At 38.9% G+C, this 24,358-nt stretch overlaps 1 protein-coding gene across 6 annotated transcripts in view; it reads left to right on the forward strand.

Moving 5' to 3' along the window:
* LOC135471641 (microtubule-associated serine/threonine-protein kinase 2-like) overlaps positions 1–24,358 on the forward strand; it is a 124,387-nt gene that overhangs the window by 87,127 nt on the left and 12,902 nt on the right. For 5 of the 6 annotated variants that reach the window (XM_064750945.1, XM_064750949.1, XM_064750946.1 and 2 more), the window contains 14 exons: positions 4,618–4,693; positions 5,510–5,591; positions 6,099–6,265; positions 9,772–9,792; positions 14,788–14,863; positions 16,326–16,532; positions 17,149–17,247; positions 17,673–17,799; positions 18,501–18,562; positions 19,247–19,329; positions 20,248–20,422; positions 21,752–21,843; positions 22,278–22,358; positions 23,388–23,458. In XM_064750945.1, the coding sequence (XP_064607015.1) occupies positions 4,618–4,693; positions 5,510–5,591; positions 6,099–6,265; positions 9,772–9,792; positions 14,788–14,863; positions 16,326–16,532; positions 17,149–17,247; positions 17,673–17,799; positions 18,501–18,562; positions 19,247–19,329; positions 20,248–20,422; positions 21,752–21,843; positions 22,278–22,358; positions 23,388–23,458 (1,419 nt within the window). The remainder of the gene's footprint in view (positions 1–4,617; positions 4,694–5,509; positions 5,592–6,098; positions 6,266–9,771; positions 9,793–14,787; positions 14,864–16,325; positions 16,533–17,148; positions 17,248–17,672; positions 17,800–18,500; positions 18,563–19,246; positions 19,330–20,247; positions 20,423–21,751; positions 21,844–22,277; positions 22,359–23,387; positions 23,459–24,358) is intronic. The other variant, XM_064750948.1, reaches the window with a different exon arrangement.

The raw sequence follows: 24,358 nt of genomic DNA on the forward strand, positions 1-24,358 counted from the left end.
GTGACTCAGGTGTCAGTACTAAGCCCTGCTTGACAGGAAATAATTTGGCTGGGAAAGATGAGTAATAATTAGAATGTGATAGGTGTATTGCGTGATTTGCTCAGGAGGCCGCAACCGTAGACGGAAAGCTGTCCAGGTGACTGGGCCCTTGCCCCGCGGTGCCTGTTCCTTGTTGCCATGGTAGTTGCTTGGTGCCTGGTGGTGATTCGTCTATGGCTGATGTTCATCATGGGGATCAGATAGGCCATTCAACAGGCCTCTATGATTAATATGGCTTGCATCATAACAGAGCAGGTGGTTCTATGTATTCAGATGCAATATTCACTTCATTATTAACAGGCAGTCCCTGTGCCAAGGTCTTCCCCAAAGTTGATGGTGTAGCGAGATATGTCTGTGGCAGAGTTATTATTGTTCAGCATTGTCTAGAAGTACAGACTTAGATTAATGGGTATTAACAGAGTGGCCTTTCTCCTGGTTATGGGTATTTAATAGTGCAGGCTGAAATAGATTAACCTTTACCTCTGTGTGATGGTGGCACTGATATAATATTTGATATAGCAGATTGTCATTTAAAGGTAATAGAGGGCATTTTCCGTTCATACAAAAAGACAAAGACAGGCTATTATATGTTCATATTTTATAGGAGTTTGACAGTAAATTAGTTGTAACCCATCCTCAACCTGTTAAATTTATTTAAAGCTTTGGGGAGTTGAATGTTGTATTCTGTCGTGGGTAGATCTGTGCAGATTGAATAATGAGTTATGTACTGTCTACATCATGAAGTAGCATAGCATGAATTTCCCTAGAATGGATAGGTTATATTATTCGTTTCATTAGATGCCAATTGTTTCCCTTGTATGTCCTTGGTTTGGAGACAAACATGTCTTGCCTTGTTGCCTAATTTTCAGGCCATATGGTATTAAACCACTGAGGAATAGGACAGCTGTTCAGTCAGAGTACCTAAGGTGGTCTTCACAAAATAGGGCTCTTGCATTTGTGAGGATTCATAGCAAATAATAATTGCATCATTAGGGAAGCACTGTTGCAAGAAACCCCTCTTTGTTTTAGACTGTAAGTTCCCCTGAGGGAAAGGTTGCTGAGAGTGGAGCATGAACCGTCCGTCATGGCATCACTTATTTTGGTCACCCTGTCCTGTTTGTCTGCCTACCTCCGGGCTCTAAGCGCTTGGCTGTTTACTGCCAGTCCCAGTCATTTGTTCACCATTGCTGACTTAACAGGACAGAAATATCAACCTATTGATTTTTACCAAGGTGCTGCCATAGGCACTCTCTTTCACCTCAAGAGACTGTGCCATAATTGGATCCACAGGTTTCCAGGAACCAAAGACACTTTGCACCATGTCCATTTGTGACGTTTAGCACATTGTCCGGACCTTAGTCTGTGTCAGCTTACAAGACGTTTACACCTTAGCGCCGAGGAGCTTACCTGTCTGTCTGAAATGGCTGGTGTTTACATGCGTGCGATTATAATGTTGGATACAGTATGTTGCCTGAAGGCTTTGTTCTCGCTTGATTTGGCTTATATCCTGAGTAACTGGTCTACTGCACTTCTCTAGATCACCTTTGCCGTTACATGTCATATTCTTGGGAGTACCTTGAGCCCTCTTTGCTGTGGTTTTAATGAAGCCATTCACGTGACATGGGAACTGTAATGATAAACAGTTGTTGTACAGTTGTTGTGATTTATTTATTTTGATTGTTGCTTTTACACCAAACTCACACTTTGTGAAAATGTGCTTGAAGTAGTTTTACAGTGATAGGCTTTTTGTTAGGGATTGTTGCAGAATAAACATGAAATTTATTACATCTGACATTGTTGCCTGACAGAATCGTGTCTTGGTTGGCTCTATTATCTAAATCCCAGTCTGAATCCCAAACTCCAGTTTAACATAAACACTCCTACTGAATATTTAAGTACTAAGTTCAGTTTTGAATACAATTAGTTTTTCTGAAAGTGAGCATCTAACAGAATTTACAATGTTTAAAAAGTAGTCTAGAAGCTTAAAGTTTTCTTTTCTGAAAAGCATAGACACATATGTAGAACTTCATCCAAGTTGATATTGTTGACTTTAGGGTATACGTAATGTGACCTGTAAGCGTGGCATTCACCTGCTGTTGTATTATGACTGACGCATGACAGGACAAGGCACTACAAGGCATTTTCCCTTGAAACCAACTGTATTAATAAATGTGACTCTAGCCATGATCTGGTCTGAAGAGAAAGCCTTAAGCTGGTGTGGCAAGTCTGGTATATTAGTCTCTGTATTAGCGCTTGTCCTTGTAGTACCAGGGAACAGTATAGGTTAATCCCCCCAGCCTAGCCACCAGAGTGGCCTTGTGAATGGACTGGGTCAGTTCAGCCTGTAAGCAGTTACCAGGTTATATTGCCCCCATTAGCAGCGGTGGTTAGTAACCAATCATCAGGTACCAGGGGTATTCAGGTAACCATTTGCTAATGTTTCCAGGTAGACATGGATGGATCTGACATAGCCTTTGGTCATGTAAATGTACCCAAGAACTGGATTGCACATGTAGAATCATTTTCTTTAAGCCATTTTATGTACGGTACTGATACTTGTTGGTTTGTGGAGGTATGTTTTGAAAGAGTGTCAGATTTTTGAGTATAGTTTAACACCTGTCGAACAGACAAATAAATCAGTAAAAAGCTGGCATCGTAATCATTTGTACCATCCTGGGTTTGTTTAATTCTCAGATTTATTGTCATGATATTTCTGATGTAAATATTTGCATGTCATTTGAAAACCATTGAATTACAGTGGATAAAAAAAATTGCTTGAATGATGTACAGCCAGTTTTGAAGCATCATAAGCCTATGGCAATGCCAACACACAATTGTGTTGCTCCAGGATGCTTGGCAATCAATTAAATTGCATGGGTAATAACATCATGCCAAATCATGTGTTGTTAGAAATGACCACAAGTGCTAGCCTGCAAAGCCAAACGTTGAAATTCCAGGAAAATTCCTACTGAACATAATATGATCCCCAAAAGATCCCAATGTTGAAATTTCAACATAGTTCTTACCAAGCTTAATATGGTCCCAGAACATATGACCCTGATTCTTCAACCTTAATTTTAACCACCTCTGCAAGCAATATTTTGAATCAATCTGAGATAACTACACGGTATAGAGAAATAATTTGCACAGAGTTGTGAAGCTTAGACCTTTGGTGATGCAAACAAACCATTTTAGTGTCGTCTTCATAATAATTGTATGCATAAATTCCACAGAGAAAAGTGTTCACTATGGATAGAGTTGTGTGTAGTTGCTGATGACTGTGTATATCGGTGGTTCACTATGGATAGAGTTGTGTGTAGTTGCTGATGACAGTGTATATGAGTGGTTCACTGTGTATAGAGGTGTGTGTAGTTGCTGATGACAGTGTTTATCAGTGGTTCACTATGGATAGAGTTGTGTGTAGTTGCTGATGACCACGTATATGAGTGGTTCACTCATATAGAGCTGTGTGTTGCTGATGACAGTATATATCAGTGGTTCACTATGGATAGAGGTGTGTGTTGCTGATGACAGTGTATATGAGTGGTTCACTTTGTATAGAGGTGTGTGTTGCTGATGACAGTGTATATCGGTGGTTCACTATGGGTAGAGTTGTATGTAGTTGCTGATGACAGTATATATCAGTGGTTCACTATGGATAGAGACCGGTCCGGATAGCACAGTTGGTAGAGCATCCACTTCGGGACCGGTAGATCCAGGATCAATCCTTGATCGAGTCACACCTAAGACTTTAAAAGAGGAAGTTGTAACTTCCTCGCTTGGCGTTCAGCATGAAGGGGATAGTGCAATGACTGGTTGACCTGTATCAGTATAATGGCTCGGGCGGGGCGGCTTACTTGCCTTCGGTAAGTCGTCTTAGTGAAGCAGCACTAAATAAAAGAGCGGTGGAAATCCGTCCTGCAACAAGGAGGCACATTACACGTACATGCACCCTAATGATTCCTTCGTCGTCATATGACTGAAAAATTGTTGAGTACGACATTAAACCCCAAGCACTCACTCACTCACTATGGATAGAGGTGTGTGTTGCTGATGACAGTGTATATCGGTGGTTCACTATGGATAGAGGTGTGTGTAGTTGCTGATGACAGTGTTTATCAGTGGTTCACTATGGATAGAGTTGTGTGTAGTTGCTGATGACCACGTATATGAGTGGTTCACTCATATAGAGCTGTGTGTAGTTTGCTGATGACAATGTGTATGAATGAAGTGATGCATTTCACTTGAAGTTAGCACTCAATTTCTCAAGAACATAAAGACCTTGAAATGATACGTTGATGCAAACACTTTTAAGTTTTCCTGATTTAAAAATTAATGTAACTACATGAAAAGAAACTCTTAAAGCAATCATGAATTAATCAGAATCAAACAAATTGTGTCAAAATTGCTGAACTTGAGGTGAAATAGAGTAATCTGTTAATGTATGGGTAGAAGTGTTCAAGTATTAATGATGATATTATCAGTATTTATTAACCAGATCAAGAATGCAGTGTGTCGACAGATGATTAGTTTTATAGTCTTTTCTGTACTAAATTTTACTTCTTTCTGTGATTACAGCTGGAAGCCCGGTTGAAAGTCCACGGAATTCTTCGCCAAATCAACAAGGTCATTTCGCATTCCATGCCATCAAAAAGTAAGTTACTATTGTAGATTCCCATCACTGTTGTACAGTAACTAATGTATTTGTCTTCCTTTACAGGCTGTAATGCTGGTTCTACTTTACACTTAGCTCTGTCCTGTAATGCCTGTGGTCCCCTGATACGTAAAATGGCTGATAAATCTGGACACTGGCACATTCAATTCCTTGTACATGAAGTACTTATGACTACAGTGTTAACTTCTTCCCTAGATCTGGGATTGACTTTTCATTGCCTGAACACCAGTTGCAACCTTTGCTTAGTGAAGCTACATGTACCCTATTTCTTCAACCTTTTCAACCTTGTTTGGAGTGTAGAGAAGTAATTTACAGTTTTATGAATCTTGCATCTTTGTTGACCTAAACAAATCATTTTAGCACCATTTTCATAATAATTGTAAGAACGAATTTCACTGGAAAGAAGTGCTGTTGAGGTCAAAAAGGTTGAAGATTTACAGTGCTAATGGTTTCTGCAAGACTTTATGTGAACAGCATCTTTACGTTGACAGGTATCCATCTGGCTACCCACAGTTATCCATCTGGCTACCCACAGTTTCCTCCACCCATTATAAAGCTAACCATTACCAAACAAATTAAATATTCTTGAGTATATCTACTCTAACTTTAGTATGTATGGTTCAATCTATGCAGGCTTTTCAGTGCAGCCATGGTTACAGTACATGTCATGATGACCATGCCTTGTGATAAAAGTGTTACAGGATCGCTCCTGTAAACTCTGTAGGTTAGAACTGACTCACCCCTTCCTGCTTGGAATCAGTGATCACACAAGGATCTTTGTTTTTGATATTGTAGGGCTGATGGTAGGCGATGGTCTGTGGCCTCCCTCCCCTCTTCTGGCTATGGTACAAACACTCCAGGCAGCTCCAGTCTCTCTGTGAGTATCACACTTCATGTCTGCTTACATCAAGGCTTTCAGATATGGTTGAAAGTTACAGCCTTGAGCTTCAAGAAGGGGAAATGTTATTGTTATCTGGCCATAGAATAGGACTGATAATAGCTAATATTTCAAAATATGTTTACCTTTAGGTCATTGACTGAAAGAAAAGTACATGGCTCCTCAGTATGAGACCCCAAATAATGTAAATATTTAGATGTACATACGTGTGTGTTGTATTTATCAAGAGGTTTGGTTAATAGATGATATTGTGTGCCTTATTTTCTTCGGACACATGTTTTTTTCCAGTGGTCTTAACCACATGTTAAGTTCATTAATAGGGTGGATAAAACCGTGAGTAAATCACCTTTATGGAATTTAATTAATGCCACGGAATTTTTCACCAACTTTTCACCAAGATGAAAATGTGATTTTTTAAAAATTCCATGCAGTTATAGTGGATGCATGTCAAATGTGTATCATTCACTGCTCTTTGCTGTACAACAGTCCCAGTATTCATCCCATGAGAAGCTCCACCAGTTGCCTTACCAGCCCACGGCAGATGAGTTACGGTTCCTGACACGACACTTTGGGAACCAAGACGGGGGCGGTGCCCATGGGGAGGAGGATGGGCGCTGGTCACCCTTGCTCCGCCCCCGGTCCCGTAGTCTAAGGTAGGCGCCCTCTACTCAACCTCTTAGGAGCACCTCCTTGCATGGCCTTGTTATAACATCATCACCACTATAATGCATGTTACTAGAGTGGTGTACTTATAGTTGGCATGTACTAGCTTATAGCATCATACTGACATTTAGCTTGAAAATCTTTTTTTCTAGTTTTGCAGTTGTCAAATGGTTGGCATATCTTGTCGATAATCATAGATTTTTTTTTTTTTTCATGGTTTTTTTGTGTTATGATTTGTTACTCGTTCTTGTTTCATTCATCTTGATGTGATGTAGAAGATTTGACAGGTGCCCAATTGGCAGTGGTAGCCCAGGAGGATTTTAGCGCGGAATTACCACCCTGATGGATGTGTATATCATGTGCAAAGGATAGCTGTTGATGCAGTCTTGATATTCAGTGCTGACGAGGAAGCAAAGCGAGTGTATTCCCAAGCTCTTCTTGCGTGTGACTTGAATCTTTCACCGAAAGAATTAAATTTGCTCTTAACAGAAGTTTTGGGGTAGTCATAGAGAAACCTGCAGGCTTCCAAAACCAAGAGCCATTGAGGTATTAAATTTGATAAACCCAGCTATGCCTGAAATCCTGGAAGGCCTGAAGGAGATCACTGTGAAACGGAGAATGATTGGTGGAGTTCTTCTTGATGAAGCTGTTTATTAATAGACAATAAGAAGCTGTGTTGTCTTAATCCGCCGATCTTCCACCGGCTTGCTTTTGCTCCTCTGTGATGTAGAATCACACACAGCCTGAAGATAGCCCTATTAGAATGACTTGCTTTGATCTCATACATGGCTGGGAAAGTAAATTCACCTGAAAATTACTTCCCATCTGGTGCGATCAATACATATGAGGGAGTGTGCAGCTGAGAGCCAGGGCTTGATCCGAATCCCCACTGAGGCTGGTTGCTTGTCGTCGTCGTGGTGCACAAACCTCAGGCGCCAGCAGGCTAGCCTTGACCATAAGCTGATCAGATGGGACCCGCTCTTCAATAAATACTCCACCGTAATATCTATGGCTAAGATAGCATTACAGGTTTTTATCCATTACCAAACCAGGACCTGTAAATTTTTTATCATTGCTCCATTGTTGTTTGGCCTTTCCATCCATGATGAAGAGGAATGTTCCCAGCAAGAACTGGATGCTAGGATTTTTTTCCCCCAGATTCTTTGTGCCTTTTTATGTTAAGACTGGATGAAGGCTGGGGCCTGGTATCTAACATAACTGGAAAAGCGCCTACCAACCCAACCGGGGACACGTGTCTGGAGTTTCCGCTCACCTTGACAGTGTGTCAGCACCAGACTGCTGTTATCCATCCTTGCACCTGTATGCTCTGATCATGGACATGTTTTGTGAGCCTGTCATCATAGTAACCAATTATTGCTGAGTGGACTAGACCAGCCTTGACTAGGGCTCTACCTGTCTGGCATTTACCACCCAAACACATACAAATTCGAAATAACTGCGACATCCTGCAGATGTTGATGTCGTCATTCACATGGCCCTCTCATTAAGTCATTGGCCCATGTTAAGGGATAAGATGGCAGAAGTTTGACATTAACCCTTGCCAGTGTGGACTACTGCTTATCATTTCCCCCACGGAGCAGCTATGATCAGTGCCCTGTGTCTCAGACCTCACCCACCCAGATACCCTTACCAGCCTGGGCCACAAGTTATCCCTCTCCACACAGAGCAGCTATGGTCAGTGCCCTGTGTCTCAGACCTCACCCACCCAGATACCCGTACCAGCCTGGGCCACAAGTTATCCCTCTCCACACAGAGCAGCTATGGTCAGTGCCCTGTGTCTCAGACCTCACCCACCCAGATACCCTTACCAGCCTGGGCCACAAGTTATCCCTCTCCACACAGAGCAGCTATGGTCAGTGCCCTATGTCTCAGACCTCAACCACCCAGATACCCGTACCAGCCTGGGCCACAAGTTATCCCACTCCACAAAAATTTCGCCCACTCTGATGCTAAGTCTTTACACCAACCCCTCCCTGAACTCGCCGTTTTACCAGAGGCCTAATTCTAGAGCCTTCAGTCAGTCTTGATCAGATATACAATCTTTCGGGGCCAGACCTACTTGCCCACAAATTAAACTTCCAGCGTTTTTTGTCCCAGTTGGCCCCACCCTGGAACACCTGATCTATCTCCTAGGTTGATGAAGATTTGGCATCCTGGAGAATACTATTCAAATCCTTAAGGATTCTCTTGAAATTGGCACTGGATATTGTAATTTTAGTTTTGATGAACAAAGGCTACTTTTCTTTCTGCATTACACCATTTCGGGAGTAATAGCTTTTTTGTTTTTTTTATATTTTCAGTCTTTTTTTTTTTTTCTTTTTTTTTCTTTTTTTTCATTGATGCCTTTATCATGCATAGCTCACTTTGTATGCATGTATGCAATTGTGTGAATGCACTCTTCATAGATTGTTGTCTATCAGTATGTTTTTCGGTTGAAGAAAAATACAGTTGCACCTTGCTGTTTGATTTGTGTTCAAAAATAGAGCCAAGATTTAATATATGAATGATGACTCATCATTTATTTGTACCCCAGGGGTAAATTCTGTATTCATCTCATCTCTGTTCATATTCAAAGTTTTTTTCAGTTTTTAAAAATGTGTAGAACTCAAATGATTGAACAAATATGATGTGATAATTGTTTCAATTCAATACAAAAGTCTCTATAACTGTGTAAAATTTTCTAAAAGGGAAAGGCTCAGCCATTGAGATATCATGTTCCTCTCACTGGAAAGTATAAGATGTTTTGTTTTTTTGAAACATGGCTTGTTGTTTGATTTGTATCAAGTTTGATTCCATTTTCAGTAATATTTCACATGAATATATACATAGGTCTTTTGGAGACCATGACTTTAATAGGCTTGATTTCTTGTTTGACATTCCTAAAAAGTTTCTGGTCACAGAGAAATTCTGGATTTTGTTCAAAACAGGCATTCTAAAAGGGGCATGAAAACATAAAATTGACCATATGCATGAATGTGCTTGTTGATGAACCACTGTGCATCATAATTTGTGTGTATTTTATCTGTACTTTGTTCAGCAGATCATGTGAATTTGATTGGTTTTTGTTAAGTGGCATAACCAGATGTGATAATTATCCGCTGCAATCATGCTGCACAGGTGTAAATCCCTCTTTAGTTATTTAAGTCCTAATTTGCATATGTACACTTATCAACAACTAAGACTAACCAAGGCATTTATTAACTTCCATATCCAGAAATAATTATACCATTTCTTCCTTAATAAATGAAAATATTTTTACCATGTCTTCCTTAGCCCAAAATAATTGTCATTTCTTCCTTAACAAAAATAGTAAATTATGCCTATTTGTAGTGTCTTGCCTAATCAGAAGTAATTAACTGTCTTACTGGTAAACAAGTGTGTGTTGTAGAAATGATATTATGCAGAGCATTTGGTTCAATAAATAATGATAAACAACTTTTCTTTTATTTCCTTCCCAACTGGCTTCGGTGAGCAGCCTTTCCTGGCTTGCACTAGAGTAAGCAGACATTTTCTGGCTTTTTATTTCAGGCATTACTCTATGATTATAGCCTAACTATATATTAACTTGTTGTTGGTCCTGGTTTTCCTTTCTTTCTCCTGCACATAGATGTAGTTCTGTAATTTCTGTGCTTTGGCCTGTTTTTTTTTTCTTATCTGCATTTCCACACTTGTCCTACATTTCTCATTCTCACCTGTCACAATTTCTCATCAGCTACTCCGGTACATGGCTTTGGGCTAATATCGTACTCTTCTCACACAATCCATTCTCATCCAACCAAACTTTTACACCTCACCTGAACTGATTGAACTGAACACTTAGAAATCACAGATTAGAAACAGAAATACTAACAAACATCAAATGCTGCTAACTTAAAGCAGTTTCAAAAGCTGCATGGTTTGTATAAATATGTTTATATTTTTCAAAACTCTGCAATTTTCACCGGAATCTTTTATTAACGGGCCTTGTTAATTACGTGTAGTTTTACAGAATAAAGTTGTCTCTCTTTAGTACACTTCTCAGTTGAGACTTCCTTAATAAAACCATAAATGTTACGTTTTTTGGTTTCTTTTATAGCTACATGCCAATTATTAACATCCAATAAATAAGTTAGCAAACTGTAAAAGATACAAGTTGACATGACATCATAAGCTTTCTACATCATGAGTTTTCCATGACATTCTTATCAGATTCAAAATTTGATCGCAGCTGTCAACCACCCCTTTGCCAAAATTGTGTGGTTTTTTTTTTACTACTTTTGACTCTGGCTTGAGATACCTGACAAACCTCTGGACCTCAACCCTTTGCCTATGGTTTAAGTCACGATGTTTGTCAGGTACCTGGCAGAGGCTGATACTCTAGGCTTTCCAGTTTCCTCTGCCCAAAAACCTGACAGCTGTAGCGAAAGTGAAAATTGTTGAATTAAGGTCAGGTGTTAACAAAAATTTAAAAAGTGCATTAAGAGGAAAATTTTTGTAATCCAGGAGGTATCTGGGTGATTATCTGTATTTGATTTGTGACTCTTGTAATTAATGATTCTTCCCTGTGAAGGTATTGAATTCAAAGTATATTATTGAAGAGAGAGTGTTAAAAAAAAAAAAAAATTATTTCCTTAGAAATTTGCTTTTCCTTGAATTCTGCTTCTGTCATTCACATTCCTCAAACCCTTTGTCAAGTTCTTAATGACTTCCATTCTATCTGGGTACATTACCTTTGGTTTTGGTTGCCCTCACCACCCCCACCCCACAAACTTTTTCCCCACAAATTTGAGTGTGTATATATATCTACCCTTTTTTGTATTGATCTCTTCATGCTATTGTTATTGTGTAGCTTGTGCAGTAGTGGTGTGTATCCATGTGACAGGTCGTATACATGTATTGTCCTTAGTGGCTACTTTCTCATGAACAAGCAGTTATATGTATTGCATACCATCTTTCGTGTGTCATTATGTTATTACTTTTTTTCCCCCCAAACTCTTTTTGACCGTGTCAGTTTTGAATTATTCAGATCTGACAGTGACAGTAATGTTCAATCCTTGTGCATAAGTTAAAACTCAGCCTTGGGAGTTATTGGGTGTTTTTGCAATCCAGCCAGGATAAATAGTTAAATCTTGAATGATGACATTTTGAATCCTTGTAGAGTAAGCCTTACAGCATGTCCCATCATGCCAACTTGATGGAATTTTTTTGATACTCGGGAGACGATTCCTGGACTTATTAAATAAAGATATAAAAAGTAAAATAATACAGAGCCAGTTCAACATTTGAGAACACATTTTGAATGTCATATGTCAAACAGAAATTTCACCATACTGTGGCCAGCAACAGGATGCCTTGTGACATTCTGCTTGCTCATTGCTTGCTGAAGAATTCGCCTATTAATCATGATGAAGAATAAGGCATTAGATTCAGTCCGATCTTCTTAGAACCGCATGAGACAAAATTGATCCAGATTTAACCGGTTTCTAGGAAAGTCGCACACCATCCTCCTGGAGGTGTGTTGATCAGGTATATGTGGCTGTAGGAACAGCTCTGTGCAAGAGAGGTTGTCAGGGAGCATCTGTGGAAATGTTTTGGCTGTCTGTATAACCCACCGTGTTGAAGGGAGACACTAATTGTGACTTGCCTTGTATCTTACCTGCCACACCCTTGAACAGATCAGTTAATGACACCTGTGAGAAATATATGCCACCTCATCTGACAGAATTCTTTGCTATTTTGGGGTGCTTGATGGTGCCTTGGGGTGCTTAATGGTGCCTTGAGATGTATGATTGTGTCTTGAGGTGTATGCTGCATTGAGGTCTGTTAGAGGGCCTTTAGGTGTATGGTGATGCCTTGAGGTGTGTTATGTGGTACCATAATGACCACAAGTTTCTGTGCATCTGGATGACTTGATATTGTTCTCATGTATTTATGTATATGTATGTATGTATGTACGGTAAATGACCTAAAGTTTCGCTCTGGGACTCAGAAAGTCTATCCCAGGATTCATTGCGCTAATTGTGGTTCTTACTGACAGGGCACTGCGGGAGAGAATGGGCATTGGTCAGGGTCTATATGGAGAGTCCCCACTTATAATAAACAACCCCACGCTTGACTGAGCAGTCAGCTTATGCTCCTACCACCAACAGTTCATGTTTTCTTCAGCTTTAATCATATGAATTTAGTACATAAGGGTTTACTTTCACAAAAGCTGCACCTTGATTGTGTTATGATCGCCATTTTACGATAAAAGGGAATTCGGGAGAAAACTCCCTGGAGATTGATGAGCATGAGCGTGACTACCCAGTACCTTTGCACGTGTGAAGTGGCATGTTAAATAACCATTATTATGCATGCAGAGCTCTTCATGTACAAAGCTATGATATACAGATAGTGCATGCTGTAGGGTGGAAACAGAGAATATAACTTATTAAGAGCTCACAATTCCTGATGTCCCACCTCACAGCATGCACCCTAATTTTTATTATACCAAAAAAAACAGTACCTTTTCGAGTTGTACTTTAAATCGCTGAATTTGTATGTCGATAAGGGAGCTATAACCACCATCCGGTTGTTTACTTTACGAACAAGGAGATGCCAGAGTCCTCTCAAAGGGAGATAACTGCTGTGGAATAAATCCACGTGATCATTTGATATTAGCACAAAATCGTTGGCTGTTGCTTTCTGAACGTGGGATAATACTTTGTGAGTGTGACGTTGGATTCCTCGGCGCTCGTGATCGTTGTACATCATATTTTGCGGAATATCATGTGCCCGTCTCTCGACCATTGGACACCGAGAATTACTCTACGAGGTGTAATAATAGAACTTAGCACCCCACAAATCCTTACCTGCCAATTATCATCAGATCATCACTCAAACTGAGTTTAAAGAGACAACTTACAATCACAGGGCTCGAAATCTGCACGTGTCTATTATACTTGTTGATGGCGTGAGTTTTGCAGACGAAAAGGTAAAAAAATAATCTTACCTGTGGCTGGCAATGCCTGAGCATATTTGCATACTGGTAGTCCTAAAACATGCACCTTATTTTCATATATAGCCAGTCAGTGTTGTGTGAACTTCTAATATGTCAACAACACAGAGAAATCCTGTCTGACTCCCAGTATACCTAACTCGCACATAGTGCTGCCGAAAAGGGATCAAAGTTAATCATGGTATTTTACGGTAACTATGTTTGCTGTGTTAAAGGGTTCCCGATTTCAAAACATGGGAAAGGTAGCTCTTTTGCTATACAAGGACAGTCCCGAATGTAACGAAAGGAAACATGCGTGTAGATGGAAAGCTGAATAATCGGTCTGTATGCAGTTTACATTGTGCATTTTGTTGTACAGACATTGCCGGTCTTGATATTTTTTTCGATTTCATTCCTGTGTATATTTAGAGATGTACGTGTAGGCCTGCTAGTTGAGAGACCCCACGTGGTGAGGAAAAGCAGCCAAAGCTGCCACGTGACGTGCAGCGAAATGAAATGGGTGGGGGGCTAATCACTCTCTTTTGTCATCTTGCTGCCAACTCAGATCATGTGAAAGTAAACGACAGTAACTCACGTGCGAAACTTCAGGTCATTTACCGTATATATACATAATACTTCCCTGGGGTGGCACCTTCCAGATTGACCAGCCAGCTAATGAAAAGCTTAATGTACATATCCGCAGTGCAGATACATCCCAATATTGGGATCTAGGTTAAACCATGGAGTGATACTGAATAAGAATTCTTCCATAGCAGTCTTGTTGATTGGGGATCAGATCCAGAGGACAGGAATCTGATTTTCCTCAGGTTATTGGCCGTGACCGAAACCCAAGCTGTTTGAAGATGGTTACTTCCTGGCAACGGCCTGTTCAGTTGACTAACATGTGTTTGTTGGTTGTGCCTTTGATGATGGTGTTTGTAGAACATGGCTAATCAGTTGCGTGCTGTTTTGATTGATTACCTGTTTTCTGACTCTCGTTACGTAATTGATTCCCTGGATACAACAAGGTTGAATGGTTACTATGTATACATAGTGGCTGATGTAATTACACACGGCATGCTTACAGGCTCTTTTAGGCTATTCGATTTCCCTTTGAAAATAAGTGGACTTGTTTCTCTTCAATGGGGTTTAAATTAAGTTAAACAGTATCCCTTGCATAATGATCGTATGTTCTCATTTTGTATAAAATCTGAATTGTACATGAAAAGAATATCAGCATAGTTTCTGTAAAGTTGTAGATATGGTTTTTGTAGAAATAGTATGTATATTGTTTATGTCAATGAAATAACTCTACATATTTTAACAAAGTATTCAGTGAAATGTTATAATGCACTAATACATTGATATTTATAATATCACGGTTAAGATGTCCAATGTCTTACATCATGATTTAATGTTAAATATTTCCAAGCTACATTTTATTGGTATAAAACATTTTACTGTAAATGACTGTAAATTATTACACTTTGAACGCTGTTATTGACATATTTGTGCTGTTGTTGTTTTTCTACACAGTAGTCCAGCACGATCCCCAGGAGGTGATTCTGAGATTGTCATGATGAACAGCATGTATAAGGAGAGGTTTCCAAAGGTATGTCAATCTAGTTCTAGCAGCAGCATAGTCAGTATTTAGGCATCCCAAATCCCCAGGTACTGGCTGGTATGCAGAGTTCAAATCTAGTATCTTTCACTTTTTTTTTTGTTGTTGTTTACCTCCAGTATGTGAGGTACTTTTAATAACCTGATTTAGTATGTTAGTGTTGATCATATAACTGATAAATAAGTTCTTATCTTTTCAGACAGAGGCAGATTTTTAGTCTAGAGCTAATTAATTCGTACAACCTCTGGGCTCTGCCCGGTTTCCTCCCACCATAATGCTGGGCGCCGTCATATAAGTGACATATTCTTGAGTAGAGCGTAAAACACCAATCAAATAAATAAGTAAATAAATTCATACAGCACTCATACACTTTTACCTGACGCTACATATGTCTGTTGTGTAATTGAAACAAAGGGAAATTATCAATACGTATGTCTATTGTATAATTGAAACAAAGGGAAATTATCAATACATATGTCTATTGTATAATTGAAGCAAAGGGAAATTATCAATACATATGTCTGTTGTGTAATTGAAACAAAGGAAATTATCAATACATATGTCTGTTGTGTAATTGAAACAAAGGGAAATTATCAATACATATGTCTATTGTGTAATTGAAACAAAGGGAAATTGTCAGCCCAGACAGGATAATACATCCTGATTTTGTCAAAACTTTCACCATTTAAAAACAAGAACAAGAAGAAAAAAACAATTTCTTGAAGTTAGATAGACGCAAGGCTGAGTTTTTGCATTGACCCAGATTGCATTTTCACAATTTCTGTATATACTCAGTATAAGGCCTAATCTTGGAGATCAATGCAGACTCTGCTAAGGCGACATGAAATTAAAGTGGTTGACGGGCAAAATAAATTTTTTTTCAATATTGGAGGGTGTAAAATAAAACTTGAGAATCATGTAATTTGTGGAATATTTGGACTACCCAAGCGATTTTTCCTGTTGAAATCATCTTTACATGTTTGGAAAGCCTTGCAAAGAAGGAGATTCGTGAAAACCTGAAGATTAGATAGAAGAAAAAGGTGGATTTTAACTTTCATTTTTATTCCATTTCAGGATTTGTTAGTGTCGACTCACTCGTAAAACACAAAATAAAACAGGTGTCACATCAGTAAACGAAAATGAATAAATAAATGCCTGTTTCCTCATATAATATTGATGTCACAAGGCAAATAGGAGCATTAAAAAGCTAATCCACAAGAGATTCTACAAGTTTTTATCATGTTTTGTTCATGTTTGACATGAAGGAGCCCAGGGTATTGTTGCTCTTACTTCATGGTTGTTATATTTGGTTGGAGATGAATGGTTTTCTTTCTTCTGAAATCTCCTGTGGATGATAACTAATTTCTTCAGTTTTCCATGCAGCTTTACTCGCCTCACTGCAGTGTCCAGCTGCTGTTCCTAGTTGATGGCTTTGGTTATCTCCCTTTAACAGGCAGCCATGCAGATGGAGGAGAGGCTGCAGCAATACATCAACAGTAGCGCCATGCTGGAGAACGCTGACTCCGATGCCATTGTGCGCTTTCTGCACCACCAGGTGATGGAGCTGGCACGGGACTGTCTGGAGAAGTCCCAAAATAAACTCATCACCAGCACTTACTTCTACGAGCTTTCTGATAGCCTTGAAAAGCTCCTACAAGACGTAAGCATTTGACAGCTTTGTTTTATGCACACTTTATAATGCAAGATGCGTGCATCCAATGTGGCCTATAAACAATAAAACTTTCCTGTTCAAACCATGCCAGTGGTTGAAAAATTGTTAAATGTTCATTCCACAGGTTGTTGCAGGTTGTTTATTATGTTTAGGGACTGTCCATATTATCCCCTGACCACTGCCGATGCTCTCCAGTGAGAACCACAGTCAACGCAGTGAATCCTGGGATACTTTTTCTGAGTCCCAGGGCAATACTTTAGATCATTTATCATAGACTTGTTTTCACTGCCAACTGTGAAGTTCCTGTTAACCAGTCACGTTGCTGGCTCCCGCTGCACTGCTAACAAGTTTTTGTCATTTCACTCAATATTTTCGGGTTATTTCGGTAACAGGAGTGGCCTTTTCAGAGAAATAGAAAACGAACAGTAGGAATTCTAAATAAATAATTTTGTGGAAAGAAAAAGTGTTTCAAAGAATGTAACATTTTTTTTCCAATGTTAAATCATAACATGCTGTTTGTATATATGTTTAGTTTTATTTTTACAAAGCTATCTATTCATGTATGTTGCCCCATACTTACTGTGATTTCTTCTTTTACTTCCAGGCAAGAGAGCGGTCCACCGTTGCCTTTGATTTGATGTATCCTATAATCAAAAAGTTTCTGCTGATAATTTCTAGACCTGCTCGTCTGCTTGAATGTTTGGTAAGCCAGCAGATTACATTTAGGAAATAGAAAATCTTGCTTGCAATTTTGTATGTACATGTAAGCTCCAAAAGTTCTTAAACTGATGGCGGTCTTTGGGTCGGGGGTGGACTTCCTTTGTGAAATGGAAAACATGTTGTTAAGTTTTGGTATCAGAACTTCTCAACGCAGTATGTATAACTTTGTGAGCTTTCACAGTGTGTAGTATAATGTTATTTTGTTTGTGAGCTTTCACAGTGTGTAATACTATGTTATTTTGTTTGTGAGATTTCACAGTGTGTAATACTATGTTATTTTGTTTGTGAGCTTTCACAGTGTGTAATACTATGTTATTTTGTTTGTGAGATTTCACAGTGTGTAATACTATGTTATTTTGTTTGTGAGATTTCACAGTGTGTAATACAGTGTTATTTTGTGCATAATAGGAGTTTGATCCTGAAGAGTTTTACCACTTACTGGAAGCAGCAGAGGGACAGGCCAAGGAGACAACAAAAGCTGACATTCCTCAGTACATTATTGCAAAGCTCGGCCTGAACCGTGATCCCCTAGAGGGTGAGAAAATATTTATTTAGTTATTTATTTGGTGTTTTACACCATACTCAAGAATATTTCAATTATATATTGAGTGACCTACGACCATCCGCAGATTACTGGCAGGAGGAAGCCAGCACGAGCTGGACTTAAACTCACGACAAATGATAAGACACGAGCGCGATGGATCAAGCGGAGGCATGGCCACATGAGACTCCTGTCTGAGATGTCCTAGATGAGAAGTGCACGCTATTGCACGTGCTTTATTCACATAAAAGTCGCTTTGGTTCGTGAAATTTCTGGGAAAATTTGGCCAGTTTACTATAAAATATCTGTTACATGGTTTTATATGGCATACTATAAATGTATATCAAAATTAGTGTGCTGACCGTTGACACCAGTTGATGATTTGATAGCATATTTACTCCCTAGAAGCAAGTTGATTGTGTTGTGCAGAGGTAGGTTACACATTACAAGATGAACTTTCCACTTTTCACGGCTAGTATATGTGCAGATAGCTGAAAGAAAGGCTGCAAGTCGCTTGCAAACAAGGAGGTGTTTGTAGACAAATCTACATTCACGCTTCAGCAGGTCTCCGACACAGCCCAGTAAAGAGTTGTCACGCGCCAGTGAAGCGTTATTTAGTAATTCGTTGCGTGATACGAGTGACAATTTAGCCTTTTAGCCTGATCTGTACTGTAATAACTGTTTTTCATTAACAGAAATCACGGACATAGACGCCTGTGAGGATCGACCAGACACCCCCGAGACAGACGAGTCTGGGGTAAGTTACCCCAGGGATTACTACCGTTAGTTTCCTCTCCGGCCGTACGTGGGAAGGTCTGCCAGTAACCTGCGGATGGTGGTCGGTTTCCCCCAGGCTCTGCCCAGTTTCCACCCACCTTAATACTGGCCGCCGTCGTATAAGTGAAATATTCTTGAGTACGGCGTAAAACACCGATCAAATAAATAAATAAATGAATACAACCATTAGTTTCAAATGTCCGTTCTTAGAAATATATGCCCCTGGAAAAATGATTATTTTTGTATGAAGACTAACTTCTCTCTCTAGATTGAAATCACTGGAGCAAGCCTGAGTATACTTACACGTTTCTACCAAGATCCTTTAACCACTTATTTCTTTTACACACTGCAAAAAAAACACAAAAAAAACAAGAAAAACATAATAAGCAATGTAACTGGACCTGTAAATACCGTTCTTTGTCTTGTCCTTAGTATGCAGGCTTCAGTGTGCATGCCCAAACATATTTTATTTTAACCAGCAAAAGAAGTGCTGCTTGCTTTTATTTTACTCCCATACCCAACCATGTGTGAAGTAAATGTGAAGTTAAGTGTAAAACACCAATAAAATAAGTGGTAGACTAAGACACATTTAAATGGCATTGCATTCCTCTGTTTTTACCTGCGTCAAAGCTCTTGTTGATGGGTGATATATTATTTGTTACAGGACCACAGCAAAGACAAGAAAGCCAAGTCTCCGTCTGAAGATGATTTTGAAAGTATTAAGCTTATCTCAAATGGTGCTTATGGGTAAGCAATAAGTGGGTAATATTTCCTCTTCAGACAATTCTGAATGATGCATTTCCATCAGGTTTTAGGCCTATATATTTGCACTTTAAGAGAGTCTTTTCATTGTGGAGTACTTTTTTTTGGATTGGTCATCAAAACATCTTGTAGTGCACATCCATGCAATATTGATACCAGAATTCTTCAACCTTTTCAGTGACATCTGCAACCAATATTTTGAAACATTCTGAAAGAACTATTAGGTGCACAATCTTATGAAGCTTGTATCTTACTGATGTAAACAAATTATTTCAGCATTATTTTAAATTTAATTGTATGCATAAATCCCACTCAAGACAGTGCTTTAGAGGTCGAAACGTTAAAGATGTACATTAACTGTTTCATGAATCAATACTTTACCAAATCACAGTACAATAACCTCAGCTGGGCATTGTAAATGATTTTTTCCAGGGTTCTTTTACTTTCGCTGAATCTTGTGAGAAATGGCGTTTGTATCAGTTTGCGTGCACCATATGTAACACAGTTATTGATTTAGGTACCATTGTTGAAGGCTCCCTGTCTCAGAGGCCTAGGTCATGACCCAGTAGACCTTTGACCCATAACCAATGAGTACTCTGGATCATCCATGGGTCTATTTCAGAGGCCTCTGGTCATGTGGTTTGTGTGCTAGTTAGGGGTTGTTGTTGGTTTTGTTGCCATGGTATGAGTGAAAATATTCTGGAGTACGATGTAAAACTCTTGTTAAATAGAATAATAAATGAGTGTGTGTCAGGTAATTGATGAAGGATTTTATCCAATCTCTGTTTGGTTTTCTTCTCTTTCAATCTTTGTACATTAGTAAATAAGTAAATAAAATAGGAAAGAAAGAAAAATAACCAAGTCTGGGTTTTAAAAATGCTGTTGCATTCTGTTGACCTGCAGTGCTGTGTACTTGGTGCGGCATAAGGAGACGCGTCAGAGGTTTGCCATGAAGAAGATTTGTAAAGGGAACTTGATTCTGAGGAATCAGATGGAACAGGTGTTTGCTGAGAGGGACATCATGACTTTCACTGACAACCCATTTGTCGTCAGCATGTATTGTAGTTTTGAGACAAAGGTAAGGAGAATATAGGATACAAGTTTAAGTCATAACACAGCAACTGGTTATGGTTTTCTAGACAATGGTTCTCCCAGGAGTGCTCTGAGCAATAATCACCTTATGCACCTGACAAAGTTCTGTACGAGGCACCTTGAACCAGGCCACAATTTTCAAATTTTGTAAACTGATTTTTCCTATGAATTTTTCTTCCCATTATGTCGTAATCTGTGTAATACCAAATATATAATACAAAACAAGAAAACTGGCTCATGATGTTTTATGAAAGCAGAATCTGTGCCTTCTGCACATACTTTGAAGTACTTAATTTTCTCATGGAACTAATTTTTGCGGTAAGTATAATAATTCCGGCTAAAAAAATGTCCAATATTGTATCATATACTCGAGGTAGTAGTATTAATGAAGTGAAACCTTTGCCAGGGTGACCGGAGTTGCGCTAAGAAAGCCTGACGGGCCGTGTAAATTCTTTAACAGCAGGGAAGGGAAGGGAAATTATGGTTTAAATACATGTATATACTTTGGTGCTAAGGCTTGGTGGGTATAAAACAAACTGGGAGTTATTTATCTTTAGTTTGATCAATCATGGCTATGCACGTAAAGTGAAAGAAAAGTAGATACCAGCACATGTTGGCTTCTATAGAATGTTGCTGATACACGAAATCCTATTGGCTGTGTCTCTCCTGTGATCCAATGAGTGAGCGTCTAACAAACTGTGAAGTGTGTACAACAACACAATGGCAGTTTAACAGCTACGGCAATGTTTGCAGTTTCTGACCTAAAACTGAAAACAATGCAAAACTTACCATGTTGTTTGATAAAGAATAATAAGTACTTTACAGTAGCCTAAATGACCTCAGGTTTTGTCCCTGACTAAGCTGCTGATTTTACCAGATTCTTGGGATTATTGATTTTACAAAGGTGCTTTGAACGTAGGATGATATCCTACTGGGACAATGACACTTATTTACACCTTCCAAAATGCTCTCTTGTGGTCCAATTTTATGGTCATTTCAAGTAATTACAATAGTTGTTGTGTGGTAACGGTAACTTAGAAATCACAGAATGAATTAACCGACTCACTTTTTTCTATAATTATGACAACAGTTTTGATTGTTTATATGATAATCTCTTAATAGTGTGGCATGTCCATATTTTTATTTTTATTTTGCTAAGAAATTATTAAGAAAGACAAAAAAACGTTGAAATGTTGTCATTGATATAGCCAAAATGATCCAAAGCTTTATAATAATAAACTTGGAAGATGCATCACATAATACGTTTTGGTAGAGATTTGGTGTCTGTGAATGACTGACTGTTCATGCATTGTAGAAACATCTATGCATGGTGATGGAGTATGTGGAAGGCGGGGATTGTGCTACACTGCTGAAAAACCTAGGCCCTTTGCCTTTTGATATGGCCAGGTAAGTTTACTGACACTCCATAATAAAGTCACTGACATGAAGTAGACAGGATCTCCCTTTTAAGTTTAAAATAAGATTTAGATTACCTGTGTATCTTAGTACGGTCTAATTCCATGTATGTAAGTTATTTTAATTTTTTTTTTTTGGAGTCACATTTTCCCCTAAAGTGGGAAGTCTTACAGCAGCGTGCAGATGGTCGTGGGTTTCCCCTCAGCTCTGCGTGGTTTCCTCCCACCATAACGCTGGCCGCTGTTGTATAAGTGAAATATTCTTGAGTACGGCGTAAAAAACACCAAATAAATTAATGAATAAATAAGTAAGTCACATTTCGTGATGGCAATAAGCTTAAAATCAACTTTAATTCACATTCCAAAATCCAAGTGGTTACAAGAAATTAAAAATTTCTTGGCTATAACCTTGTTTTGTTGTTACAGGATATATTTTGCTGAATCGGTGCTGGCTTTAGAGTATCTTCATAGCTACGGCATAGTTCACCGTGATCTCAAACCAGACAAGTAAGTTCGTGTGCTCTCTCTTTTTTACAGCTCGGGTAAACTACATGTAATGATGCTGTACTTTGTAGTCACAGTCGCAACACAATGTGATTCGATTCCTATCCATTCTGCTTTAAAATTTGGGGAAGGTCAAATTGAGCTGAACATGATTGTCAACTTTGTTGGCTGCTACTTCCAAGATTCAAGAGCTGTGGGAATCGTGATGACAATTTTTGGCAGCTGCTTCCAAACTGCATAAACATGTAGATTCAAGAACCGTTTCAAACATTTGATGTCAAATTTGGCTGCTGCTTCCAAGCTGCATATACATGTAGATTCAAGAACCGTTTCAAACATTTGATGTCAAATTTGGCTGCTGCTTCCAAGCTGCATATACATGTAGATTCAAGAACCGTTTCAAACATTTGATGTCAAATTTGGCTGCTGCTTCCAAGCTGCATATACATGTAGATTCAAGAACCGTTTCAAACATTTGATGTCAAATTCGGCTGCTGCTTCCAAGCTGCATATACATGTAGATTCAAGAACCTTTTCAAACATTTGATGTCAAATTCGGCTGCTGCTTCCAAGCTGCATATACATGTAGATTCAAGAACCGTTTCAAACATTTGATGTCAAATTTGGCTGCTGCTTCCAAGCTGCATATACATGTAGATTCAAGAACCGTTTCAAACATTTGATGTCAAATTTGGCTGCTGCTTCCAAGCTGCATATACATGTAGATTCAAGATCTGTTTTAAACATTTGATGTCAAATTCGGCTGCTGCTTCCAAACTGCATGTAGAAGATCGTTGAAGGTAACAAAAAGGGTTCCTTGAGGGTTAATACTTCCATTAAGATTGGTAAATGTTTCAGTATTTGCTGCTATCAAATAATGCTGGAGCAGATTGTCTACTTTGTCAGCTTTCTGCTTTTAAGAATTCCAGAGCTGTGTCAAACATTAGCTGAAAGAAACTGTGGCTGTTCCTTCAGAGTTAATGCTTCCAGTAAGATTGGCATGACTTTTAATGGTTGCTTTTTTTCTTACAGCTTGCTGATAACAGCCACTGGTCATCTCAAACTAACTGATTTTGGCCTATCCAAGATGGGCCTCATGAACTGTGAGTATATGTATATGAATAAGGGGAGATAATCAGGGCATGGCACAGTGGTTTTAACGGAATGTATTAAATTATTAAAGGAGTAAGTTATATATGTGTACTTTGATTAAGATTTTTAAATATTTTTGAGAAGGTACAGAGTTCCTTGGTCATGAAGCTACTTTAACTCTGTTGCAAGTTGTAGATGAACATGCATTTTGTTCACTTTTTATGACCATTTTTTGGAACATTATCATTTTCAAGACAATTCTAATTATTTGACATACTGTGAAGTACTTAATGTTTGCGCGGAACTGATTTTCGCGGATTTTGCAGTCAATAATTTACCACAAAAAATAATTCCAGCGAAAAAAATATCCAATATTGAATCTTATAATACAGATAGTATTAAAAATGAAGTGAAATCTTTGCCAATGGAAGTTGCGCAAAGAAAGCCCGATGGACCAGCTAAATTTTTTAACAGTAGGGAATGGAAATTATGGTTTATTTATATACAAACTGTGGTGCTAAAGCTAGGTGGGTATAAAACAGAGAGGGAGTTTATTCGTCTTTAGTTTGATCAATCTTGACTAGGCCCGTAAAGTGAAAGAAAAGTAGATACCAGCACATGCTGGCTTCTGACGAATGCCGCTCTGATACATGCTTTCCCATTGGCTGTATCCCTTCTGTGGTCCAATGAGTGAGCTTCTAACAAACTGTGAAGTGTGTACAACCACACAATGGCCCTTTGACAGCTACGGCAATGTTTGCGGTTTCTGCCCTTCCCCCCCCCCAGAGGACGATTAAAACTGAAAACAATGCAAAACTGACAGTGTTGCTTAATGAAGAATGAGTGACTGGTGCCGATAATGGTGAATCCATATGTTTTGCATTGAAGTGCTCAAAAGGTGACAGGTCACT

The sequence above is a fragment of the Liolophura sinensis genome, chromosome 7 (assembly GCF_032854445.1).
Source record: "Liolophura sinensis isolate JHLJ2023 chromosome 7, CUHK_Ljap_v2, whole genome shotgun sequence".
NCBI lineage: Eukaryota > Metazoa > Mollusca > Polyplacophora > Chitonida > Chitonidae > Liolophura > Liolophura sinensis.